This window comes from Bufo gargarizans, chromosome 2 (genome assembly GCF_014858855.1).
Source record: "Bufo gargarizans isolate SCDJY-AF-19 chromosome 2, ASM1485885v1, whole genome shotgun sequence".
Lineage (NCBI taxonomy): Eukaryota > Metazoa > Chordata > Amphibia > Anura > Bufonidae > Bufo > Bufo gargarizans.
The window spans coordinates 65,682,777-65,708,983 of record NC_058081.1 but is presented as its reverse complement, the minus strand read 5'-3'; the positions used below and the strand labels follow the sequence as shown (position 1 = coordinate 65,708,983).

The 26,207-nt window shown below is 43.9% G+C and overlaps 1 protein-coding gene across 4 annotated transcripts in view; it reads right to left on the bottom strand.

Annotated features, from left to right (window-relative positions):
• The window catches only part of LOC122927340 (C-type lectin domain family 4 member G-like), a 50,715-nt gene extending 36,948 nt beyond the window's left edge, over positions 1-13,767 (bottom strand). For 3 of the 4 annotated variants that reach the window (XM_044279090.1, XM_044279092.1, XM_044279091.1), the window contains exons 1-3: positions 13,657-13,767; positions 7,411-7,551; positions 685-738 (exon numbers count right to left, since the gene is read on the bottom strand). In XM_044279090.1, the coding sequence (XP_044135025.1) occupies positions 685-738; positions 7,411-7,551; positions 13,657-13,699 (238 nt within the window). In that variant the 5' untranslated portion in view covers positions 13,700-13,767. The remainder of the gene's footprint in view (positions 1-684; positions 739-7,410; positions 7,552-13,656) is intronic. The other variant, XM_044279093.1, reaches the window with a different exon arrangement.
• Between the last annotated feature and the right edge of the window lie 12,440 nt (positions 13,768-26,207).

Below are 26,207 nucleotides of genomic sequence, written 5' to 3'. Positions count from 1 at the left end.
TTTTATAGTGTCACTGCTTCTCTATAAAGAAAATTAAAAAAAAAGTACTTTGGACAAGCCCTTTAATGTTATGTATGCAAGTGTCCACCCTAACTTCTAGAATGTCCACATTTCCTACTGTCCTGGGCAGGGTTAGCTCCAGAAGTATGTGGAGCCTTGTTTAACATAAGCCCCTGTCTACCTCACCTTTACATTTGACAAGTGTAGAAAATATTTGGCCAGATAACCGCCCACGCCACGTTTATACTTTACTGCTCTTTTCTCCCTTTCTTGTTCCAAATTCTCATAACTGATGGAGATAAACAAACAGTTTTTATGCGCCATTCACACACATCACAGGCAGTAAGCGCAGAACATTTTTCGGAAATGGGGAGTTCTATAAATATTGATGCATTGAGTGAGCGTTGCACCAGCCCTTCCTGTGCAATATGCAAAAGAACTGTTAACAGTGTCTACACCCTATCTTGGTTACCTACCCTTTTACAATAAGAAAAGTAGAAACATTTGAAACCTGTTTCTAAATTTTCTGCTCAAGACCGAGTAGCTTGGCACCTAGCACCCTGGGCAATCGCCCAGCAAGCCCACCTCTCACTACACCCTGAAATAAAAACTTATTAGGGAGGAAAAAATTCAAATAAGGCCATTTTGAAGTAGTAAATGAAGGCCTCAGAGTGCGGGACTTACCTTTTTGGGGAGTGGTCCAAACAGATGGAGCTTGCTTAGCAGGCTTTTCCATACCTATAGATCAGTTAACATGTTACTTTTTATTGGAGAAACTTTTTAGCATTGGATAATAATTTCACACAGAATATAAATAATCTGTGTTGGCCAAAAAAATAGCATTCAAAAATGCTAAATAAAACTTGTAGTACATTCAGCAGTAGTTTGTATAAAGTGCAATTTCTGTTTCCAGATGGTGAGGTATGGTGGTTGGCAAAGTGGCAGATAAAGGCACCTCTGATATGATGTGTTGCTGATGACTCTCCTTTGAGCTTGTGGATTTAGGTATCCACTGTGTAATACATGCTTTCAGTTGGGCTGGCCTGGATGCAAACTAAGAGGATGGGTGTCTGAGCCTTAGTCCCTCACCTGCAGCAAGATCTGTAAAGTTGTGGCTGGCTGGTCACTCTGCTGACTATAAAATGCTTTACATTTTCAGGAAAGCCATATCTTGGGCTTTCCTGAGCTCTTTCTCTCTCTCTCTGGAGTAGTGGTCTTACAGAAGAGTAGAGTATAGTGCTGTTCCCAAATAACCTTAGTGGGAGCTCTAGACTTTGCTTCTTCACTCCACACTATGTACACTAGAACTCCAACTCCTGCCAAGATGGGATGATCAGGGTGGTTAGCCTTATCCTCGCCGTCTATACCATGTTATGCTGGGTGTACATTACATAACATTGTAAAACATAACTAGTAGTGTTGATCAAGCACCAAAGTGCCCGGGTGTTCTGGCCAATCACATCGTGATGCTCGGGTGCTGGAAAAACCCGAGCATTAAACCAGGCACCCCCTGCTCTGAAGAAGAGAGGCTGTCTGGTTCACGGAAAAAAGGTTAGAAATTGATGAAAAAACACCACCAAAATGGCTTGGAAATAGCATAGGGAGGACATCTGGATGCATCTTGGACTCTTATTATCTATGACATGCAATAGACAACCAACACAATAGGCTATATGCCAAAAGCCAGGTATCTGCAAGCCAACAATCTATCCATGAGACAGATACAGTCAGCACACATTACAATGGCAGCCTTGTTCACTATGAGACATTAAAAACTAGCTCTCATCTGACTGAGAGCCAGTAAGCCTCAAAGTTGCTTCATATCTGTTGGATGGCTTGGGTGGACCTGTGTACCTAGATCATTATCATTAGGGTAACAAAAAGTTTTCAGATTGTCCTAACATAATATTCAACAACCTTTCTATACAGTTTTGTCATTTAAACTGATTTGCATAAACATGGGCATATGGGAAAGACATGAAAATGAGCAGAATCTGCCTGGTTTTTCTGCTGAAAAACCATTTGCATGGAAAATTCACGATAAAAATTTGTGATTACAATATTCGCGATCTACACTACTGATGAACAGCGCCATCTATTGGATTCATAGTCTTGTCATAAGACTATGAATCCAATAGATGGCGCTGTTCCTGAGTCCTGAACAGCACCATCTATTGGAATCATAGTCTTGTCATAAGACTATGAAACCAATAGATTGCGCTGTTCATTAGTTATGAACAGCACCATCTATTAGATTTATAGTCTTGTCATAAGACTGTGAAACCAATAACATATAAAGCATCATCAATCCTTACATAAAGACGCACTACCATGAGACTACATGACAATAAATCCACATGAACTCCGAAATGAAACACTGTACACCTCCAGGAATACCTACAATAAAAAGAAAACTTTAAACCACACCACCTGTATAGAAGGGGGGAGGGTTGGGGGCGAAGGGAAATGTTTAGGAAAAGTATTATTGTTGATCGCGAATATTCTAATCGCAATTTTTTATCGTGAATTTTCCATGCAAATGGTGTTTCAGCTGAAAAACAAGCAGATTCAGCTAATTTGCATATGCCCACGATTATGCAAATGAGTTTACATGACAAAACTGTATAGAAAGATTATTGAATATTATGTTAGGACAATAAGAAAACTTTTTGTCACCCTAATGATATTGATCTAGGTACACAGGTCCACCCAAGCCATCCAACAGATATGAAGCAACTTTGAGGCTTACTGGCTCTCAGTCAGATGAGAGCTGGTTTTGAATGTCTCATAGTGCACAAGGCTGCCATTGTAATGTGTGCTGACTGTATCTGTCTCATGGATAGATTGTTGGCTTGCACATACCTGGCTTTTGGCATATAGGCTTTGTGTGGTTGTCTATTGCATGTCATAGGTAATAGGAGTCCAAGATGCATCCAGACATCCTCCCTATGCTGTTTCCAAACCATTTCAGTAGTGTTCCCATTAATTTCTAACCTTTTTCTGAGAACCAGACACCCTCTCTTCTTCAGAGCAGGGGGTGCCTGGTTTACTGCTCGGGTCTCCCATTGATTTTCATTTAGCCGAACACTCTGATGTGCTGAGCGTAGTGATGCTCAACCCGAACTGCTTTTCGGCCAAGCATGCTCACTCAACACTAATAACTAGGCAAACAATTACAGATATTCCCAGGTATGGGGTACTGCACATCCATGGTGCAAGGATAAGTTAACCACTGCGTTAATAATTTTTCTAAAGGTGAAATTGGAGGTGTGGATTTCACTCAAAGCCTGGTTACTGACATCTTTTTTCCCAAGAAAGCCTGTTTAGGGTGAACCATGCCTTGATGCAAATAACTTTCAGAAAGGACAAAATGAGGTGAAAAAGGATTTAAAAAAAGCATTGCTAAAGACCTGGGTATTCATCACTCCACAGTTAGGCCTCATGCACATGACAATCTTTTTGGTCTGTGTCTGATCCGCAGTTTTTGCAGATAGCACACAGACCCATTAATTTCTATGGGTGCACAAAAAAAATGTCATCCTTGAGTTGTCGGCTTCTATGCGGCTGGGCCGTAAATGCAGTCAAGAATAGGCTGTTTTTTACAATCGGTCCCATGAGAATTGCGGGATGCACACAGACTGTGTACGTATTATGTGGATCCGTTAATTGCGGACCACAAAATGGATATAGTCATGTACAGGAAGGCTTAGATGAATGTTCTATACAAATGGAAAAAATGCAGGACTGTTACTAATCTGCCTAGGAGTGGCTATCCTGCTCCTATCACTCCAAGAGCACAATAAGCACCTCTAAAAGAGGTGAGAAAGGATCCAAAGCTACAAGCAAAAGACCTACAGAAGATCCTACAAACTTTAATAACCTATGTTCACTACTCACCGCAAGTTCAGGTTGCTTGATAAAGGTTTGAAAGCCTAAATCATGAATAGATCATCATAAAAGGAGATCTTTTTGCAATTCATGCCAGGTTATAGGGTTATAGCTTCCAAAACTACACCAGAAAACATGAACATTGGACCATACCTTTAGAAAAACAATGAACAAGAATTGTGTTCATTGAAGGACACAAGCCGCTGCTGTCCAAAACAAACGTTGTGACCCTCTTCGAGTTTGTCTGAGATGTTCCAGACCACCTGGATGCTCCATAAGGCTTCAAGGAAAAGCCTTCTATGGACAGATGAGACAATTTAGCACAAATGCACAATGCTATGCTTGGAGGAAAAAGAACACTGTACAACAAAACCAATACCGCATCCCAACTGTGAAATAGAGGGAACATCCTGCCTCAGGGCCTAGACATCTTGTGATCATTGAGGGATCAATGAATTCTAAGGTCCTTTGCCTTAATGAGCATGATCAACCCAATTAAAACAGGCATGTTGCTGAGTAAAATGATATCCTCCTTTTGTCTCTAGCTGTCGAGATATAATACTTTTTATATTTATGCAAATTACATATTTCAAGCACTGACAGGCTGGCATGGAGCACTGCTACTGCTACATCCCTGTACTCCGTTCACTCCATCCTGCTCTTTTGATGTCTAGCCCTGTCTTTTGGCTCATGTGCTGTGGCTCACTTAGTTATTGGTGGTCCCGTGTTATTCTGGCATTAGTGTGTGTTTAATGTAAATCATACATTTCCCTAGGATTACATGATTTCATCAACGTGCTGTGGCCAATATGTAGGTGCCAGCACTCACTGGTTTCAGTGGAGCTTCTGGAGAAGGGAAAGAGTGCTATACAGGGAGAAGAGAATACTTACAGTCCTTTCCATCCTCCCCGTGGCTGCATTCCTCCACTGTCTGTGAAGCCTCCAGTGTATCCACTTACGGCTGGACTGACATCACTATTATCGGAACTCCCATAGAAGTTAATGGAGAGCTTGCACCTACGATGTGCTCTTCTTTAAAGGGGATGTCTCATCACAGACAATGGGGCCATATCGCTAGGATATGCCCCCATTGTCTTATAGGGGCGGCTATCACCACTGGGACCCGCACCTATATTGGGAACGGAGCCCTGCAAGGTGGTGGCTGGAGGACTCTGGTCCACCACGAAGCGCTCTCCCCATAGAAGTGAATGGGAGCACACAGCGCATGACCGGCCATTGCTCCCATTCACTTCTATGGGCCAGGTGGAAATAGCCAAGTCAACACACGTCCATTTTCAGTGGCCCCATAAAAATCTAATTGAGGACGGCTGCGCGAGAGCAATGTGCCCTCCAAAACTTTCAGGGCTCCGTTCTCGATATAGGTGCGGGTCCCACACCTATCTGACATTGGTGGTGTCATATCCTAGCGATACGACACCAATATTTGAAATGAGAAAATCCCTTTAAACATGTGATTTAGCCAGAAGTATAAATAATTGACATAGTATAGTATAATACATTATGAAATATTAAGACTAGTGTTGAGCGAAGCGAAGCATGCAAAGAGGAATTCAGTCCAACTTTTCTTGTGCTTCGTTGTAACAAATCAGGTTTTCCTAAAATGGCAGGCTCCACATGTTAAAAAGTTAGAAAGTTAGAAAGCCCGGGAACACGAGATCACCCATAAGGCCGTGCAGCCAGGCGTGCGGCGGATAGACATCCCCTTTGATGTCACAGCCCTATAAAACCCTCATACTGCGCGGTTAGGGTGGCCAGACATACGGTTTTAGGCCAGACAGTCCGGTTTTTTGGCTCCATGTCCTCCGTCCGGTGCAGAGTCTAGACGGACACAGGGCTGTCCACCCTTTCAGTAGCTCACGCTCAGACAGTGGCACTGCGCTGTCTGAGCGTGAGCTGCAGCAACTGACTGAGGCTTCTCTCACCCCCAGTCAGTCACTAGAGCCGCAGACATGACTCCCTGTGGCTGACTGAGGGGGAGAGAATCACCCAGGCTGCCCCAGCTCACCTTCCATTCAGAAAGTTCTTCCCTCTCCTCCCTCAGTTTTTCCCTGGCAATCAATGTGGGTGTGGCTTTACGGAGGCGGAGGCATGGTTTACGGAGGCAGGGATTGGATTATCAGTATAGGGGCGTGGCTGGTGAGGTCCGGCTTTCTGAGGTGAAGCCAGTGGCCACCCTACGCGTCTGCGCCATTGTCCTGTGAGCTGATTGTAGGGAGAGATGTGACAAGTGCTCATGTGCTAGGGACAGTGTTACTGAAAATGATTAATATTAAGATTAGAGAGGGAGACTGCAGGGAGAGTGCATGGAGAGTGCAGGGAGACTGCAAGGACAATGCAGGGACAGTGCAGTGATACTTATGCTGCATCAGTTTTATTTTTTACTCATTCCTACATCAGTCATAAATATAATTCAATACCAATAAGATGAAAAGCCTTTATTATTCCGGTGCCAGCGTGCCAACCAATACCATCTAGTCTACACCCCTTAGAGTGGCCAGATCTTAATGATGACCTGCCTCATCTATTGCTGGCTTTACTTCTTCCAAATCATCCTTCAAAGTCTCCATGTCCTAGAAAAGTCAGCAAAATGCAGAGAGAGAAGGAGCTGAATGTTCTTGATGAAAATTCTCATTGATATTAGATGATGTGATAAAGGAGGAAAAGCAGATGGCTGAAGAAGGGCTTCCACCTGTAGGGCAGGAGAGCGCTGGGGTTGGAGAAGTGGGGATGCCAGAGATGATTAATATTCTGTGTTTACTGTCAAATAACCTGCGGGAGATTGCAGGGAAGAACAGCAATAATATGCATATTGTCCCCCTACCTAACCAGCCACCCTATAACAGCAACAGCCCCTGTTTAAAGGTGCCACATGGCCTTTAACATTGAAGAAGGACTATACAGTACAGTGTGGTCTTCATAAATAAATGAAAGGCAGCTGCGAGCTAGTTGGCCGCACGGTTCTTCACAGCAGTTTAGCTGCTCCGTGTGGCTGTACCCTAAGTGGCCTGGGTATACCTGATTTATACCGATTTTTGACAAATTAATTTGTAACTAATCAAATTTCTTGGCTAACTTCGGCAAAGTTGCCAATTTGAATTTTTCTAAACTTTGCTCATCTCTCATTAAGACTATGCAACATATCAAGTCCTATCACTAGCAGTGGCCTGGTGAGTCACTGCACTAACGATTGGGTTGATAGCACTTACTGTTCATCCGTGGTATACAATAACTATAGGGCATGCAGAAGATTTATTCACACCCATCCCCTGGAGACTAAGGGGGACCTCTGCCTATATATGAGGAGACAATACTATAAATGAGAGGGGCACTGTTACCGTTTTTTGCACTGGGTTTTCAAGTCATTCTTCTGCTGGAGATACTGAATTGAAAGCTCATTGGCATATAATTTAACATTTTGGGCTGTTATTTGGCAGCACGAAAGAAGCAATGTTCTTCACTATAGACGTAGTAGAGCTTAGTTTGTCAATGTGTATACATTACGTTTCAATGCCAGGTCCTCTTTCATAGCATTCTTAATTCTCCTAGTCTTCCTGGAGGGCACAACTGGTGCTGAGTCACAAGGATTGGCGTTCTCATAGTCATCATCATCATCATCATCCATATCATTAGTCAAAGTGTTGGCTGGACATAAAGGCAAAGTTGATATAACGTCAGTAATGCTCATTTTACCGTAGAAATTACAGTACTTAATGGGGGATATGATACCTCCAGCAAGTACAGTAATACATATATAGGGCACCTTCTGCTGGCTCACCTCTGTTCCCTGCGCATTCCCCAGTAAGGGCTTGATCATATAACATTTTTGCCCTACGTCTAGCATGTACACCAGGAAACCTCCTGATGTATACGCTAAATGTGTACATAGGGCTCCATTAGTCAGACGGAGGCCAAAAGAGTATCATCAGTATACAGCAACAAAACAGTATTTGGGGGGGGGGGGGCATATGCCTATACAGTGATATACTTTTGAGCCTTCCATCAGAGGTATATGTTTTAAGTCCTCCAGACCTACCTTTGTGATAGAAGGCTCAAAAGTCAAAACGTGATGAGAACAGGCTCTAAGATGTATATTAATGTACCTTATTGCTGATTTTCAAATACGTTTTCTAAACCAGGCACCCCCTTGAATTGGAAAAAAAGTAATAAAGTCTAGAATTGCCGAGCGATCAACAAAGATTGTCATTTCAATGACTTCAGTGAGAGTAGTGATGCAGCAACCAGCTCCGTCCACCACCCAATGGGCAGATCTGTGTATTTCCGGCTCCAGAAGCTGGAGCTATACTGAAACAGTTGCATGGCAGGGTGCGGAGTGTCATACTCCAACAATCTCCAACATACTCCAACTGAGGATAGGTCATCAATAACAAAATCCTGGACAACGCCTTTAACCGCCTCCGGACTGCCTAACGCAGGATCGCGGTCCGGAGGCGGCTGTCCCAGGCAGAGTGACGCATATACGCGTCATCTCGCGAGACGCGAGATTTCCTGTGAACGCGCGCACACAGGCGCGCGCGTTCACAGGAACGGAAGGTAAGAGACTGGATCTACAGCCTGCCAGCGGCGATCGTTCGCTGGCAGGCTGTAGATGCGATTTTTTTAACCCCTAACAGGTATATTAGACACTATTTTGATAACAGCGTCTAATATACCTGCTACATGGTCCTCTGGTGGTCCCTTTTGCTTGGATCGACCACCAGAGGACACAGGCAGCTCTGTAAAGTAGCACCATGCACCACACTACACTACACCCCCCCTGTCACTTATTAACCCCTTATTAACCCCTGATCACCCCATATAGACTCCCTGATCACCCCCTGTCATTGATCACCCCCCTGGCATTTTAGGGGCTCTAAAGTGTGAGAAGAAGTCTGGAATTTAAATGTCTAAAAAATGTTACGCATTTGGATTCCGTGAGGGGTATGGTGAGTTCATGTGAGATTAATACCCCACATGTGACCCCATTTTGGAAAGAAGATACCCCAAGGTATTCGCTGAGGGGCATATTGAGTCCATGAAAGATTTAACTTTTTGTCCCAAGTTAGCGGAAAGGGAGACTTTGTGAGAAAAAACAAAAAAAATCAATTTCCGCTAACTTGTGCCCAAAAAAAAAATCTTCTATGAACTCGCCATGCCCCTCATTGAATACCTTGGGGTGTCTTCTTTCCAAAATGGGGTCACATGTGGGGTATTTATACTGCCCTAGCATTTTAGAGGGGCCCTAAAGCGTGAGAAGAAGTCTGGAATCCAAATGTCTAAAAATGCCCTCCTAAAAGGAATTTGGGCCCCTTTGCGCATGTAGGCTGCAAAAAAGTGTCACACTTGTGGTATCGCCGTACTCAGGAGAAGTTGGGAAATGTGTTTTGGGGTATCTTTTTACACCACATGTGTGACACTTTTTTGCAGCCAAGGTGGGCAAAGGGGCCCACATTCCAAAAAGCACCTTTAGGATTTCACCGGTCATTTTTTACACATTTTGATTTCAAACTACTTCACACGCATTTGGGCCCCTAAAAAGCCACAAGTGACCCCATTTTGGAAAGAAGACACCCCAAGGTATTTCGTGATGGGCATAGTGAGTTCATAGAACTTTTTATTTTTTGTCACAAGTTAGCGGAAAATGATGATTTTTTTTTTGTTTTTTTTTTCCTTACAAAGTCTCATATTCCACTAACTTAAACAAAAAAACTCCACTAAAAAATAAAAAGTTCTATGAACTCACTATGCCCATCAGCGAATACCTTAGGGTGTCTACTTTCTGAAATGGGGGTCATTTGTGGGGTTTTTCTACTGTCTGGGCATTGTAGAACCTCAGGAAACATGACAGGTGCTCAGAAAGTCAGAGCTGCTTCAAAAAGCGGAAATTCAAATTTTTGTACCATAGTTTGTAAACGCTATAACTTTTACCCAAACCATTTTTTTTTACCCAAACATTTTTTTTATCAAAGAAATGTAGAACAATAAATTTAGAGAAAAATTTATATATAGATGTATTTAAAAATAAATAAAAAATTACAACTGAAAGTGAAAAATTGAGTTTTTTTGCAAAAATTTTGGTAAATTTCGATTAATAACAAAAAAAGTAAAAATGACAGCAGCAATGAAATACCACCAAATGAAAGCTCTATTAGGAGGTAAAAGGAGGTAAAATGAATTTGGGTGGTAAGTTGCATGACCGAGCAATAAACGGTGAAAGTAGTGTAGTGCAGAAGTGTAAAAAGTGGTCTGGTCATTAAGGGTGTTTAAGCTAGGGGGGCTGAGGTGGTTAAGGATGCAGCTTATCAGGACCTTCAGGAGGTGGTGTTTTTACATCCACAATCCGGAACGTTTCTATTATTTTTACATTGATGTAAATTGGAATATTTGGCCAACAATGGTCCATAAGGCCCCTTGTGATTGTAAAGAAGCAAATATGTCAAACTGGACAATAACCCGACGTATGAACTCTTCACTAAAAGCTGGTTGAGCATCATTATAACTGGAAAGGCTTTTGTGAGGCACTTTGGTGAGAATGGCAGGTCTTGCTTGATCGGCCACCCAGAATGTGTTTTTCCTGTCCTAAAGCAATGTGCAACCTTTGCAGGACAGAAATAGATTGTCTCAAAGGAGAGGTTAAAATTGGCAAATATATTTACTGTAAGAAATGCTCAGCTTGAACAATTTATTTTCAGTTTGTTCAACTAAGGGTACTTTCACACTAGCGTTTAAAAAAACTCCAGCACGCAGTTTTCGGATCCGGATGAGAATCCGTCTGACAAATGCATTGAAATAACGGATCCGTCTCTCCGGTGTCATCTGGAAAAACAGATCTGTATTTACTTTTTTCACATTTTTACAGGTCTGCGAAATCCGTCATTGCGGCAATTTCCTGCACACTTGGTACCGGATCCGGCATTAATACATTTCAATGAAAATGAATGCCTAATCCGGCAATCCGGCAAGTGTTCTAGAATTTTGGCCTGAGAAAATAATGCAAAAGGGACGGAACGGAGGACATCCTGATGCATACTGAACGGATTGCTTTCCATTCAGAATGCATTAGGACAAAACGGATGCGTTTTTTTCCGGTATTGAGACCCTATGACGGAACTCAATGCCGGAAAACTTTAATGCTAGTGTGAAAGTAGCCTAAGAAATATTTAATCGCACTGCTCTGGTATGTGAGGGTGAAGACAATTCAACAGTGAGAAGAACCTATCTGCTTCTGTCCCCATGACCATACTTTCTAGCTTGTAGTTTAGTGGCGCAGTGATAGAGAGAGCCATGACCCCATGACAACTAGCAATTAGGGTCCATTCAGACGTCCGCAATACACTCGGCCGGCACCCCCATAGAACTGCCTATTCTTGTCCGGACAAGAATAGGACATGTTCTATTTTTTTCCGGAGCCGCGGACCGGAAGATCGGGGGCGCGCTCTGGAAATGCGGATGTGGAGAGCACATAGTGTGCTCTCTGCATCCATTCCGTCCCCATAGAGAATAAATGGGTCCGCACCCGTTCCGCAATTTGCAGAACGGATGCGGACCCATTAATACGGACGTGTGAATGGAGCCTAAGTTTTTTTCAATTTCATTCATACAGCTAAGAAAAATAAATGATATATCTTATTAGATGCCATAAACTCCATTGTTCACATGATTCCAGTTCTGGTTTGTATTGAACGTTCAACTCTTTGCGTCAAGAAGATTTTCACCATTCTTCACGCTGCTCAGTTTCTTATGTTGTTACTGTATCTATATAATCATCTCTTGGGTAACTATCCCAAAAAATACAAAGACTAATTACCTCGTTCATGGCAGGGCATATGCCTTACCAACCCTCCATTAAAAATCCTCCAGAACAGTGGGCTTGGAACACCCGTTCTAGTGATCAATGGAGGTCCTAGTTGTACGACCCCCAGTAATCATGCATGTATCCTCTATTCTGTGGCTAGGCGATACATGTTGTCATGGCATAACCCCTTTAAAGCTTCTGGACCCCAATCAGGCTTTGACAGCATTGTGTACAGTAGTTCCTTTTGATGACTCTCCTTGGTGTTCCATATAGAGCCCCAAGAATATATCTGAACCTTAAAATGCCTGATTACGCCCATTATACTGTACCTACATAACATGCTGGAGTCAGAAGCTTGTTCCCCTTGGAGATGAGCCTTAATCCCTATTCCCTGTTGAAGCTCATGTATAGGAGGAGGATTACGGGCAGCTTAAAAGGTATCAGATTTTTTATGCTCAGCTTTCTATACATCCAAACATCACACGCTCGGTTCTTCTCCGAGAACTGAGCAGAAACAAATTGAAACAAAGAGGCACAGGCGTTCAATGGAACGCTTCTGCACTCATGTTTTAGTGCTCGGCGAATGCACTAACCAACCAACCAACAAGAGAAACCTCTAATATGTCACTATAATCTGCCAAAAGTTTAAAAAAATTATCGGCATAGCAACACATTTCAGATTTGTTGCAGAACCTTCTGCAACTGACATTAATTACAGAAGGTCCGCTCATCTGAATTGGTTGTTCATGCATGATGATCATGGATTTCTGCAGGCCCCATTCAGAAACAAATCTTCCATGTGTGAAAATACAGTTAAAGAAATGTAAGGTTATGGAACACATCTGGAGGACCTGCTTGCCTTTTTGTTGGTGGGCAGAAGCCCATCAAGCGCCTGCATTGGCAGAGCTTGCTTGTGTGTTCTGAATGGTTAGAGGGCAGACACTTTTGGTCAGTGGCTTAACTAGAACTGACTAGACCCCACAGAAAACTTTTGAACGGACCCCCTCCCAGCAACTTCTTTGAAATCCCCTTCACCTATGCAACCCTCACTCCTGTGGCTAATCAAGATCATTCTCTCAGACTACACCCGGCAGCCGCCTCATCCGTTTCCTACACTGTCACCGTATGTAATGTTGAGGGGGCCCTGACAATAAAATCTTTCAGTCCTCCTCCTGAGCGGGCCCCATCTGAGTTTGGGCCCCAAAGCAGTTGCTTCCCCTTTAGCTAAGCCCCTGCCATCAGTGTTGGCTTGTCTCCCTTGAAAACAAAGGATTGGGCATGTTGTGTGTAGTAGCTTCTTGTGATGACGCTCCTTGGTGTACCATGTAGAGCCCAAAGAATGTATCGGAACCTTAAAATGCCTGATTACCACCATTGTACTGTACCTGTGTAACATGCTGCATTATAAATGTAAAGTCTAATTTGTATGGTCACCCTAAGGCTAGGTCTACCCAACGACAATAAGTCGCGCGACAGATGGGGCATAACTACACTGCAACATTTGTCGTGCAACATTTTGTTGCACCAATGTCGCGCAACAATTTTTATAATGGCAGTCTATTGTGTCGCACTGCAACATGCGACATGCTGCTACTGCGATGCGACAGTAGCAGAAAAATCCGTCTCTAATGGATTTTCTGCGACTGTTGCATCGCAGTCGCAGCATGTTGCATGTTGCAGTGCGACACCATAGACTGCCATTCTAAAAATAGTCGCGAGACATTGGTGCAACAAAATGTTGCGCGACAAATGTCATCGTGTAGACCTAGCCTAACACTACAAAACACGTACACACAAAAATACACAAAATAAAACAAAAACAATAGCTGTCCCGGTTACACAAGTGTCTAAGCAAAAAACATGATTCTTACCGGCATTTATCCAATGGTTCTTATTCCTCCTCAACTCCCCAAAAACAAAAACTATAAGTCTAAAATAAAAAAGGCTTCCCATACCTTGTTTAGATCTTCCCATTGAATTCCCATACATGTTCTGCATTTTTGTCCCTTGACGTCTGATAATCGTTATGAGTTAAGGTAACCTTTATATGAGAAGATGACTGTCAGACCACATTCAAATAATTAACCCACAACCAAACTTCCCCTTCCCAGCCCAGATATTTGGTGATTGTGTTGTGGCGGTTTATCGGCATGTACAGTAAATGTTTGTTTTGTTTATAATGCTATTACAAAGCTTACTTTCCCTTCCTCTACAAGACCATCAGAGCAGAACTATACCCACACCCAACTAGAAACAACAAGGGATTATTTTTTCATTATATTTAGGCAGTCAGTACTGAAGCGGTTTTGGTCTTAAAGGAAATGTTTACCACTGAGCACCATTTTTTTAAATCGAAGGGTACATTCACACTTGCGTTGCTGGATTACGGCAGGCAGTTCCGTCCTCGATATAGATACTTAGTGAAGCGACATTCATGAGGTGCTCACAATTTCTCGGCCTTAAGATTCGATTTGTATATTCAGAGGCATCCGAATTACCACATGGCACTGGCCTGTGTTGCGCTCGTTTCCCAAAGATCCGTGGTATATTATCGCGAGATTACCTCCGTGTCTCACTTCCTTGTGTTCCTGCTTAGCGAATGTTCACTTTACTCTCATATCAAATCGATGTTTTCAAAGATGTTCACTGCAGTAGTCTTAAAACTTTTTCTTCAGATGGCACTGGAAGCCGATTCCTAAGGCCGAGAAATCGTGAGTACCTCATGAATGTCGCTTCACTAAGTATCTATATCGAATTTTTTGATCAAAAAGTTCGCATAAATACATAACGCTACGAATATTTAATAAGTGTCGTTCAAACAAGTGTGCACACTGAACCCCTGTTTTATCAATTTCTTACTGAACTCTCGCTTTATCAAGCTCTTGTAATGAACTTGTGTGGCCATTTGAAAATCATCCAGCTTTTTTGGACTTGTTCGTTTAAAGAGACGGAGCCACTGATGTATGGAGTGTGATGCTTAAATAACTGACATATCCATTATTTGGATTCAACCAGTGTTTTTGTATATGAGCCTTAGATTCGATTAAGGAAGCTGTTTTAAGAACCGCTTATCTTAATTGATTTTTTGTATAATCCTTCTGAATCAGTTAATCCCAGCACTCGAGTATTGGCCAATATGTACTGTGCAAGTTTTATGTATATGTCATTTTAGTGAATAAATTTAAATTTACATTTTTTATCAAATCTGCGTGACCCATGTATTTGTGAGTGCCGATCTACACTATTATCTCATATTTGGTAAACGAGGGGCTTACATTTGATCGTGCACCTAGCCAGAATTCTCTTTACCTAGTAGAGCCACCTTTATCGATTAGTCCTATTCTCAATGGGATTGATAGTGCGCTTCAATTCACATTGGTTCATTCTCACACTGAAATGCAATTTTAGGACACTAACGTGATCTTGGCGGAAGGCAGATTGCACACAGAGTTGTTCACCAAGCCTACCGACAGGAACACGTTGTTGACATACACTCACCTAAAGAATTATTAGGAACACCTGTTCTATTTCTCATTAATGCGATTATCTAGTCAACCAATCACATGGCAGTTGCTTCAATGCATGTAGGGTTGTGGTCCTGGTCAAGACAATCTCCTGAACTCCAAACTGAATGTCAGAATGGGAAAAAAAAAGGTGGGCTACAACAGCAGAAGACCCCACCGGGTACCACTCATCTCCACTACAAATAGTAAAAAGAGGCTACAATTTGCACGAGCTCACCAAAATTCGACTGTTGAAGACTGGAGAAATGTTGCCTGGTCTGAGGAGTCTCGATTTCTGGTGAGACATTCAAATGGTAGAGTCCGAATTTGGCGTAAACAGAATGAGAACATGTATCCATCATGCCTTGTTACCACTGTGCAGGCTGGTGGTGGTGGTGTAATGGTGTGGGGGATGTTTTCTGGGCACACTTTAGGCCCCTTAGTGCCAATTGGCCATCGTTTAAATGCCACGGGCTACCTGAGCATTGTTTCTGACCATGTCCATCCCTTCATGACCACCATGTACCCATCCTCTGATGGCTACTTCCAGCAGGATAATGAACCATGTCACAAAGCTCGAATCATTTCAAATTGGTTTCTTGAACATGACAATGAGTTCACTGTACTAAAATGGCCCCCACAGTCACCAGATCTCAACCCAATAGAGCATCTTTGGGATGTGGTTGAACGGGAGCTTCGTGCCCTGGATGTGCATCCCTCAAATCTCCATCAACTGCAAGATTCTATCCTATCAATATGGGCCAACATTTCTAAAGAATGCTATCAGCACCTTGTTGAATCAATGCCACGTAGAATTAAGGCAGTTCTGAAGGCAAAAGGGGGTCCAACACTGTATTAGTATGGTATTCCTAATAATTCTTTAGGTGAGTGTATAGTACCAACCATCCTAGACCAATAGTCAGATCCTTACCTTTTTCACAGTTTTTGAGGGCCAGACACAGTCTCAGATCCCAATATATTTGACAAAACTCTAAACACATTAGTCAACAAATTTCACAATCGGGGGTATCCTACCAAACTATTGCAACAAAAAAAGGAAATGGCCATTAAATTGGATAGGAATGACACTCTTTCAAATAAGGTATCACACTCTAAATCAGTCAGGATTCCCTTCATCTCGACTTACTCTAAACAGAGTGTGGATATAGGGAACATCATTCGATGCCATTGGAATATATTGGGGGGTTGTCATAACACAATTGAAGAATTCCATTCCCCTCGTCTAATGTCATACCGTAGATCCAAGAGCATAAGGGATCAGTTAGTTAAGGCCGATGTGGGTACATTGATAAACAGGCAGACAACACTACCTACAACCAGTGCAGGATGCTTTCCCTGCTTAGCATGTGTCAACTACAAGCATATTATGAAAGGCAAAACCTTTGTACATCCTAAGACTGGCATCGCATATCAGATACAACATTATCTGACCTGCGATTCCAGTTATGTTGTTTATGTGCTCTCATGCCCATGCAATTTATTGTATGTTGGCGAGACGACTACCTATTTGAAGACGCGTCTTAACAATCATCGATACACCATAAGGAAAAAACGACTTGATTTGCCGGTTTCAAAGCAATTTGTGGATTTCAAACATACAGAAAAGGATATAAAATGTTGTATCATCGATTCTGTACCAATGCCCAGGAGAGTTGGTAACAGAAACAGCCTTTTTAAAAAAAAAAGGGAGTTACAGTGGATACACACACTGAACTCTCTAAAACGGCATGGTCTGAATGTTGATTATAAAATTGGAGTAATAACATAGGATCGTGGCTTGCCCTTGTTCCATCTTGATTTGTAACGCTGTTTCCGTGTATTTTTGTGATTTTTTGTATGTTCTTTATGAATTTTCACTTTTTAATATTTTTCTTATATTTATAATTATGTATTACAGATGATATGTCAGGGAGTGTGGAGAGAGGAAGAATAAGGTGATGTCAACATGATATTAAGCATCAGGCCTAGCCCTTAATCATCTGTTTCTGTTCATTCTATATCTATACAGTTGGAATTTTATTTTTATGGGGTTGTTCAATTTAATTAAACCAGCATAAAGGTGATCATTATACCAATACACAGGGCAGCACACCAAATTATCTGTGAGTAATAACGAATTTAGGCCTACATCCATTTCCCTTTATTTCTGTCTCCACACTGTTCCAATTTTTCTTTGGTTGTTGAATTTATTCAAACCAGCAAGTGAGTTGTAACAAATTTAGGCCTAAATCTGTTTCCCTTTATTTTTGTCTCCACACTTTCCAATCCAATTTTTTTTGGGGGGTTGTTGATTATATTCAAACCAGCATATAGGTGATAACTACACAGGTTTAGTGTACAACTAGGCCCAAAAATATCAGGGATATGGAAGGGTTCCAAACGAATGACTCAGAGCCAGAATGTGGTTAGTAGCAGCACCAGCTATCCGGCCAGAAGTAGTTGTAGTAGGTGGGAGGGAAAGGCAACCATCCCACCTACTTAGCGGGACCTAGATGTTGATTTTTAACTTCATTTTTCAATCCCTGTCGGCTGAGGAGTGGTAGGGGGTGTGGCCTAACCGGATCGGGGGGGTGTACTTTTGAACAGCTCACTCTAAGACAGCAGCACTGTGCTGTCTGAGTGTGAGCTGCAGGGAGAAAGTCACCCACCCTCCCACCTCTGCAGTTGACAGGTTGATTTTTAACTTCATTTTTTCAATCCATGTCGGCTGAGGAGTGGGATGGGTGTGGCCTAACTGGATAGGGGGCGTGTACTTTTGAACAGCTCACTCTAAGACAGCAGCACTGTGCTGTCTGAGTGTGAGCTGCAGGGAGAAAGTCACCCACCCTCCCACCTCTGCAGTTGACAGGTTGATTTTAACTTCATTTTTTCAATCCCTGTCGGCTGAGGAGTGGTATGGGGCATGGCCTAACCGGATCGGGGGGTGTACTTTTTAACAGCTTACTCTAAGACAGCAGCACTGTGCTCTCTGAGTGTGAGCTGCAGAGAGAAAGACCCTCCCACTTCTGCAGCTGAAAGAAGTTGATTTTTAACTTCATTTTTTCAATCCCTGTCGGCTGAGTGGAAGGGGCATGGCCTAACCGGATTGGTGGCGTGGCTTAGCAGGACCTAGAAGTTGATTTTTAACTTCATTTTTTTAATCCCTGTCGGCTGAGGAGTGGGAGGGGCGTGGCCTAACCGGATCAGAGGCGTGGCTTAGTGGGACCTGGGGGTAGAATTTTAAGTCCGTCTTTTCAGGGTGGCCTGAATGGCCACTCTACCTGCCCCCGAACTGTGACCTCCACAACACTCTGCTCCCTTAACAGTGTCATCCACAGCTATAAAGCCATGGCTTTACTTCAATAGCGATTATCCTGGTGACAGGTTTCCTTTAAAGCTCACCTACAGCAGTGAAAAAAATGGCTGGGTTGTTATGGAAACCTGGTGTCAAACTATGTATGTGGAGGTTAACGGCCTGAGAGCTTCTATTGGCTGGTAAGGGTCATGTGACCAAGCTTCTATTGGCTAATTCATTTTTATATATATATATATATATATATATATATATATATATATATATCTCAGGAACAGTATGTGCTAGAGAGCTGAAACCTGGTCCAAAACCTTCCCGGACACCTGATGTACCTGTGTGCCAAATTTAGTTATTGTAAATGCGACGGTGCAGATTCCTATAGTGGACATACATACATACACATACATGCATACACACACACATACACTAAGCTTTATATATTAGATAACTTTAGAATGCTTTTACTGATATTACTATCTAACTGATTCTGAGATTGTTTTCTCGTGACACATTTGTACATCCACATGACTGCTATAGCCAATCACAGGCCTCACATCCACATGACTGCTATAGCCAATCACAGGCCTCAGTGACCTTGTTCTGCACACTGCTGAGGTCAAGAGAAATAGCTGGCAAGCTTGCACCATATTATTATTACTGTCCTCACTAAAAAGATGCTCATTATGTACATAGGTGTATTTCACATATGATTAGTTCCTATAAACAACATTCAGAAGGCAATATGTTGGCTAGATGAATGGCACCTGCTAAGATATAGCAGTGCCACTTTCATGTATTAGTGAGGGGTAACCGTTATTCCCCTCAAAGGAGTTGTCCCATTTAAGACATTAGGGACATATCACTACATATGCCCCCAATGTCTGATAGATGCGGTCCCACCTCTGGGACCTGGACCTATACTTAGAACAGAGCCTGCAAAGTCCCAGAAAATTGTTAAGCACTGGCTATTTCCCTTAGCCCTATAGAAGTGAATGGAGCAGTGGAAGAACTTGCGTGGTGCGATTCCCATTCATTTCAATAGGACTTTCGAAAATAGCCAAGCGTGCTATTTTGCGGCGCTCCCATAGAAAATGAATGGAGGGCGGCCACGCATTTGCTGTGCGCCCTCTGTGGCTTCGCGGGTTCTGTTCTAAGTATAGGTCCAGGTCCCAGAGGTGGGACTGCACCTATCAGACATTCGGGGCATATCTTAGCAATATGTCCCCAATGTCTGAGATGGGACAACCCCTTTAAAGGGACACTGACAGGGCCAATAAGCTTATTGAGGTATATATATGTGACTACAGGTCTTATAATGGGTATTGGAATCATATAAGTATCCCCCCTGTCCACATTATACAAACAGTAAACTTTAAGTTTTATAACCTGCTCCAAGGTCTGCAATCTGCCCAAGGGGCGGCGTTTCACTTCTCTTGCGCCCAGCCAGCCTCCCCAACTGCCGATTTGAAGCGCCGCCCAGCTCATGAATATTCAGTTTGCTGGGCGGCTTCTGCGGTCCCCGCTCTGAAGCGCTTCGCTTAACAGTGCCCTGCGCATGCGCCGGATCTTGTGAAGTCGGGGACAGTAAGCGCCGCCCAGCGAAGTGAATATTGATGAGCTGGGCGGCGCTTACTGTACCAGACTTCACAAGATCCGGCGCATGCGCCGGGCACTGTTAAGCGAAGCGCTTCAGAGCGAGGACCGCAGAAGCCGCCCAGCAAACTGAATATTCATGAGCTGGGCGGCGCTTCAAATCGGCAGTTGGGGAGGCTGGCTGGGCGCAAGAGAAGTGAAACGCCGCCCCTTGGGCAGATTGCAGACCTTGGAGCAGGTTATAAAACTTAAAGTTTACTGTTTGTATAATGTGGACAGGGGGGATACTTATATGATTCCAATACCCATTATAAGACCTGTAGTCACATATATATACCTCTATATGCTTATTGGCCATGTCAGTGTCCCTTTAAAGTGTCCCTGTATTTTAGGGGGTTTTCCGAGTTTTTAACTGATTACCTATTCTCTGGAAAACACCTTTAAAGAGCCAAAGGGGTATTTCCATCATTTATAATTAGCAAATAAGATCCCTAATACAACCCGAATTCAAAAAAATATATATTGGGACGCTGTGTAAAATCTAAATAAATGTAAAAGAAAACAGAACGCAATGATTTGCAAATCTCATAGACCCATATTTTATTCACAATAGATTATAGAACAAATATCAGATGTTGAAAGTGACACATTTTACCACTTCCTGAAAATTTAGAATTTAGAACTTGATGCCAGTAACTCATCTCAAAAAAGTTAAGACAGGGGCAACAAAATGCTGGAAAAGTAAGTGGTACTAATGAAAAACAGCTGGAGGAGTGGTTTGTTACTTATGAAAAGGTATAAAAAGAGCTTATTAGAGAGGAAGAGTCTCTCAGAAGCAAAGATAGGCAGAGGTTCACCTACCTGCGCAAAACTGCATCTACAAATTGTGCAACAAATTCAGAAAAATGTTCCTCAATGTAAAATTGTCAAAGACTTTGAATGAAGCTGGAGAAATTAATGTGCTCAAGAGACAAGGTTGACAGTCAATATTGCATCCTCGTGATCTATGGGCCCTCAGGTGGCACTGCTTTTAAAACAGGCATGATTCTGTGCTGGAAATCACTGCATGTGTTTTTGGGCTATAGTAGCCCTTTCTGGAAATCACTACATGGGCTCAGGAACACTTCCAGAAATGATCGTCTGTGAACAAGTTAAAGCTATATCATGCAAAGTAGAATGCATATGTCAATATGATCCAGAATCACTGCCATCTTCTCTCAGCCAAAGCTCATTTAAAATGGACTGTCAAAGTGTGAAATTCTTTTTGAAACCATAGACGTTGAGTAATGTGGACTCAAGAGGAAAAGGACCATCCAGCTTGCTCAAAAGCCAGAATCTTTGATGGTATGGGGTTGCTTTAGTGCTTATGTTATAGGCAGCTTACACATCTGGAAAGGCACTATCAATGGTGAACAGTATATAGAGCAGGGATGGCCAACCTGAGGCTCTCCAGCTGTTGCAAAACTACAACTCCCAGCATGCCCAGACTGCCTACAGCTATCAGCCTACCACAGGGCATGGTGGGAGTTATAGTTTTACAACAGCTGGAGAGCCACTGGTTGGCCATCCCTGATATAGAGGTTAGAACAACATCTAGACAACCTCTCTTTCAGAGAAGGCCTTGCATGTTTCAGGAAGACCTAGTCAAAGATGCCACACATTAAGTACAAAATCCATCTTTATTAGGTGTCTACAAACAGACATACTATGATAATATCAAAGACAATTATAAAAACATTGCAGGTAGGTGCTATGATAGATGATACACCCACCATACTCTGAATTTACATCCGATGCAAAATCGGCCCATCCAGGCAATCTTATTAACACCGTACCAGTTGGATAATTCCTAAGACTGAGGTGAATATGCTAAACTGAGCGTAATTTCGAATCCCAGGCAGAGGAACTACACCAGAGGTTCCGGGAGAGAGGATACAGAACACGGTACATGGAGACAGGGTACCAGAGAGCTTATGGATCTAAAAGATCTGATCTACTCCATAAAAAAGAAGAGAGGTGAAATGGAGGAAATACACTTCATCACCGGATATAATTCACGGTGGAGAAATGTTTGACAGGTGTTGAGTAGAGATGTCGTGAACATAAAAATTTTCATTCGTGAACGGCGAACGCAAATTTCCGCAAATGTTCGCGAACGGGCGAACTGGGTGAACCGCCATAGACTTCAATAGGCAGGCGAATTTTAAAACCCACAGGGACTCTGACAGGACACTTGAAGCGGGGCAGGCCAGAAGTTCTATCGCAAATTGGGATAGCTCAGGCCACAGGTCAAGCCTGCACACTCAGTAGTCAAGGGGTTAATCGCTCCTCAGAGTGTCGATATCTGCAGTTAAGGCGAGGTAGTATGCTACCTGTCGGTCGAGTCGTTCTCTGAGGGTGGACCCCGAAGGGCTGTGGCGATACGTAGGACTTAAAAAAGCTCTGCTTGTCCTCCATCAACAACACGTCTGTAAAGCGTCCTGTCCTTGCCAGCGTGGTCGTGGGAGGAGGAGGATTACTTTCACCTGTTAGATTCCCGTTGTACTGTGAAATCACCCTTATACGCTGTGTAAAGCATACTTTTTAATTTATTTTGGAACTGCTGCATCCTTTTCGACTTCCGGTAATTCGGTAACATTTCAGACACTTTCTGCTTATACCGGGGGTCTAGTAGCGTGGACACCCAGTACAGGTCGTTCTCCTTCAGTCTTTTTATACGAGGGTCCCTCAACAGGCACGACAGCATGAAAGACCCTATTTGCACAAGGTTGGATGCCGAGCTACTCATGTCCCGTTCCTCGTCCTCAGTGATCTCACTGAAGGTATGTCCCCCCCCCAGCCACGTACAACACCACAGGTACCAGATAAGTGACAACGAGCACCCTGGGATGCCTGTTGTGGTTGGTCTTCCTCCTCCTCAAAGCCACATTCCTCCTCTGACTCCTCTTCCTCACACTACTCTTCCAGTGTTGCCAAAGGTCCAGCAAGCGATGCTGATAAGGCTGTTTCTGGTACCAGATAAGTGACAACGAGCACCCTGGGATGCCTGTTGTGGTTGGTCTTCCTCCTCCTCAAAGCCACATTCCTCCTCTGACTCCTCTTCCTCACACTCCTCTTCCAGTGTTGCCAAAGGTCCAGCAAGCGATGCTGATAAGGCTGTTTCTGGTGGTGATGGTAACCACAACTCTTCCTCCTCCTCTTCATGCTCATCTACGGCCTGATCCAGCACTCTTCGCAGGGCACGCTCCAGGAAGAAAACAAATGGGATGATGTGCAACACGCCAGACCTGCAGGGTATAGACGAAGTGAGGTCACGGTTATGGGCAATCGAGGGTACTCACTGTATTGGAGAACCCTGGGCAGGCGCGTGGCAGTGAAGGAGAGGTTGACACGGTTCCTCTGGGGCACGCTCTGTAGATAGGGACCAGGCCTGATGGTGGATGAGGTGCCCTGGATGTTACAGGTATTTTGTGTGCCTGGGGCAAGGTCCCTGTGGTATTCGTGACGCCAGTGCCTTTGGATGGTGGCACGCCGGTTGGTGGTTGGAATGATGGAGGTACACAAGTATATAGTGAACCAAACGTAACTTTACTGAACAATCCAACTTTGTACAGCAGGTATAGTACAGTCGTTGTATCACAGTTCTACAAGTAGGCTTATTCACAATATGGCAGGCAATAGTCATGCAAGATACGCAGAGGGTAAACTTCACAAGCACTCAGCAGCAGGTTGTACCTTTCCTCAGAATCAATGTACAGTGTCCTTTCTAGAACTCCTGCTCTGGCTTTATATCTCCCAAGGCCCGGATGCCTAAAAGGGTGGCTTAAATCCTTGGTTACTTTCTTCCTCAGGTATTAGATTCTTGCTACACTTTCTAATGTCCTCTTTGCCTATCAGGGTTACTTAGCTTACCCTGAGTCGCCTTCTCTTGTAAGATGGATAACTGTGGGTTTCTCCCAGGAGGTTGGATCCTGCAACTGGGGTGTCTCTACTGAGCTAATCCTAGCCTCAGGAGCTTCAGGTGGACGAAGCGACTCCTCTAGTCCCCTGGAATGAACTAACTCTTCCCTGTCTGGGCCTTCCTATATGTAACTAGGGCTCTCCAGCTCCCTCTAACGTCTGGGAGGCTAAACTACACCCTGACAGGCCTGACACTCAGATAATACAGGGAAAACAAGCACATGACATTTAATGCAATGCAACACATTAACCTGTGCAGTGCCCACCTTTACCTAGTGGGACACTACATACCCCCACGCTATAACGTTGCCCGTCCTCGGCGCAACATGGAGGGTCCGCCCATCTGGAAGCGGCAACCTGAAAGACAGATGAGAACATGCATATACAGTATTTACCACATTTAACAACATAACAGTGGGCAATATGGATCACTGAAAGGAGTGGTGACAAGGGGCGTCGTTCTCTTCTCTCAGGATAGTGTGAGGGAACAGGGGCGCTGACCTGGCACAGCGTATCAATAAACCAGGATAGTCCATAAAAAAGTAAATAAACATAAGTCCTTGGAGGCTCAAAGAACAACATGAGTCCGTACCCAGGCGTGTAATGGTTAAACAGGGGTTTCCCGTGAGGGGCTACCTGGGCCCATAATGTAGTCCACGAACCTCACAGGTCGATGCCCCCTGGTAGAACGGGTAGACCTCCTTACTGGCAGGGATTCTTCCTGCCTGGTTTCAGGAATGTCAGAGGAGCCCATTGCCTCTGGAGCTTCTTCAGGAGGCTGAGGGCTAACAGGAACAGGAGCAGGAACCAACAAATTCAACCAAGGCGTGAGGGCCCAGTGGAGCGGCTCTTTATCATGGATTAAGTTCTCCACAGCCTGCATAGGGTCCATAGGTGGAGCCGGCAACTCTTCCTCAGTAGGCTCAGGTTCCATCTCCTCCGCCGCTGGTTCTCCTTCTATACAGGTCTTGAGGCGGTTCCTGTGAACAACTTGGGGACCTTTTCCTTCCCTGGATACCTGGTAAATGTGGGCCGCAGCATTGGGTATGGCAGTAATAAGGTAGGGAATCCTTTCCCATTTGCTGTCCAACTTGCTGGTCCGGTGGTTGTTTTTCAACCATACCTTGTCTCCCAGAGCCAGGGGTCCCGCATGGGCAGTCTGGTCAAAGTCTTTCTGCTGCCTTTCTCGAACAATCTCCATCCGTTCCTGGACAATCTCCTTAGCATTAAGAAGACGCCTTTGGTGTTCCACTACCCAATCAGTCTTGGGCAGTGGGTTGATCTCATCTGGCACCTGTACCCCTAGGGAGTGGTCCGCAGGCAATCTCCCTTGTCGACCGAACATCAAATAGAACGGGGTATAGCCGGTGGAACAATGGATGGTGTTGTTGTACGTGTACATAAGTTGCGGCAACAGAGTAGGCCAATCTCCCCTCGTCTCAGGGGGTACTGCTCTCAGCATTTCAATGAGAGTTTTATTCATTTTCTCACAGAGTCCGTTACCTTGCGGATGATAAGCGGTGGTCCGGACCTTCTGGCAGTTGTGTAGCAGGCACATCTCATGGAACAGCTGTGACTCAAACGCAGACCCTTGATCGGTGAGGATCCTTTCTGGGCAACCGTAGGGCAGCAGGAAATGCTTCCAGAACGCCTCCGCTGTGGTCTTGGCTGTCAGGTCTTTCACAGGCACTGCTACGACAAACTTAGTGAAATGATCAATTATAGTCATGGCATATGTATACCCTGAGCGACTCGGCTCTAACTTTACATGATCAATGGCCACAAGTTCTAAGGGAGCCTTACTTACGATGGGATGGAGAGGCGCCCTCTGGTCATGGCGTTCAGTCCGCCCCACAGCACAGGCAGTGCATTCTCGGCACCATTTCTCAATATCTTCTCTCATCCCGATCCAATAGAATCTTCTGCGAATGGTGGCCTCAGTCTTTTGCACACCGAAGTGTCCGGACTGATTGTGATACATATCCAGCACCAGGCTGGCATCCCGACGTGGCAGGAGGATTTGATACACTCTATCATAGGACACTGGATCCAGACTCCTTCTGAGCAACAGGCCCTTTTGAAGGAATAGTTAATGGCGATGTCTCCACAGTCTCACTAGCTCTGGGTCTGCACTCTT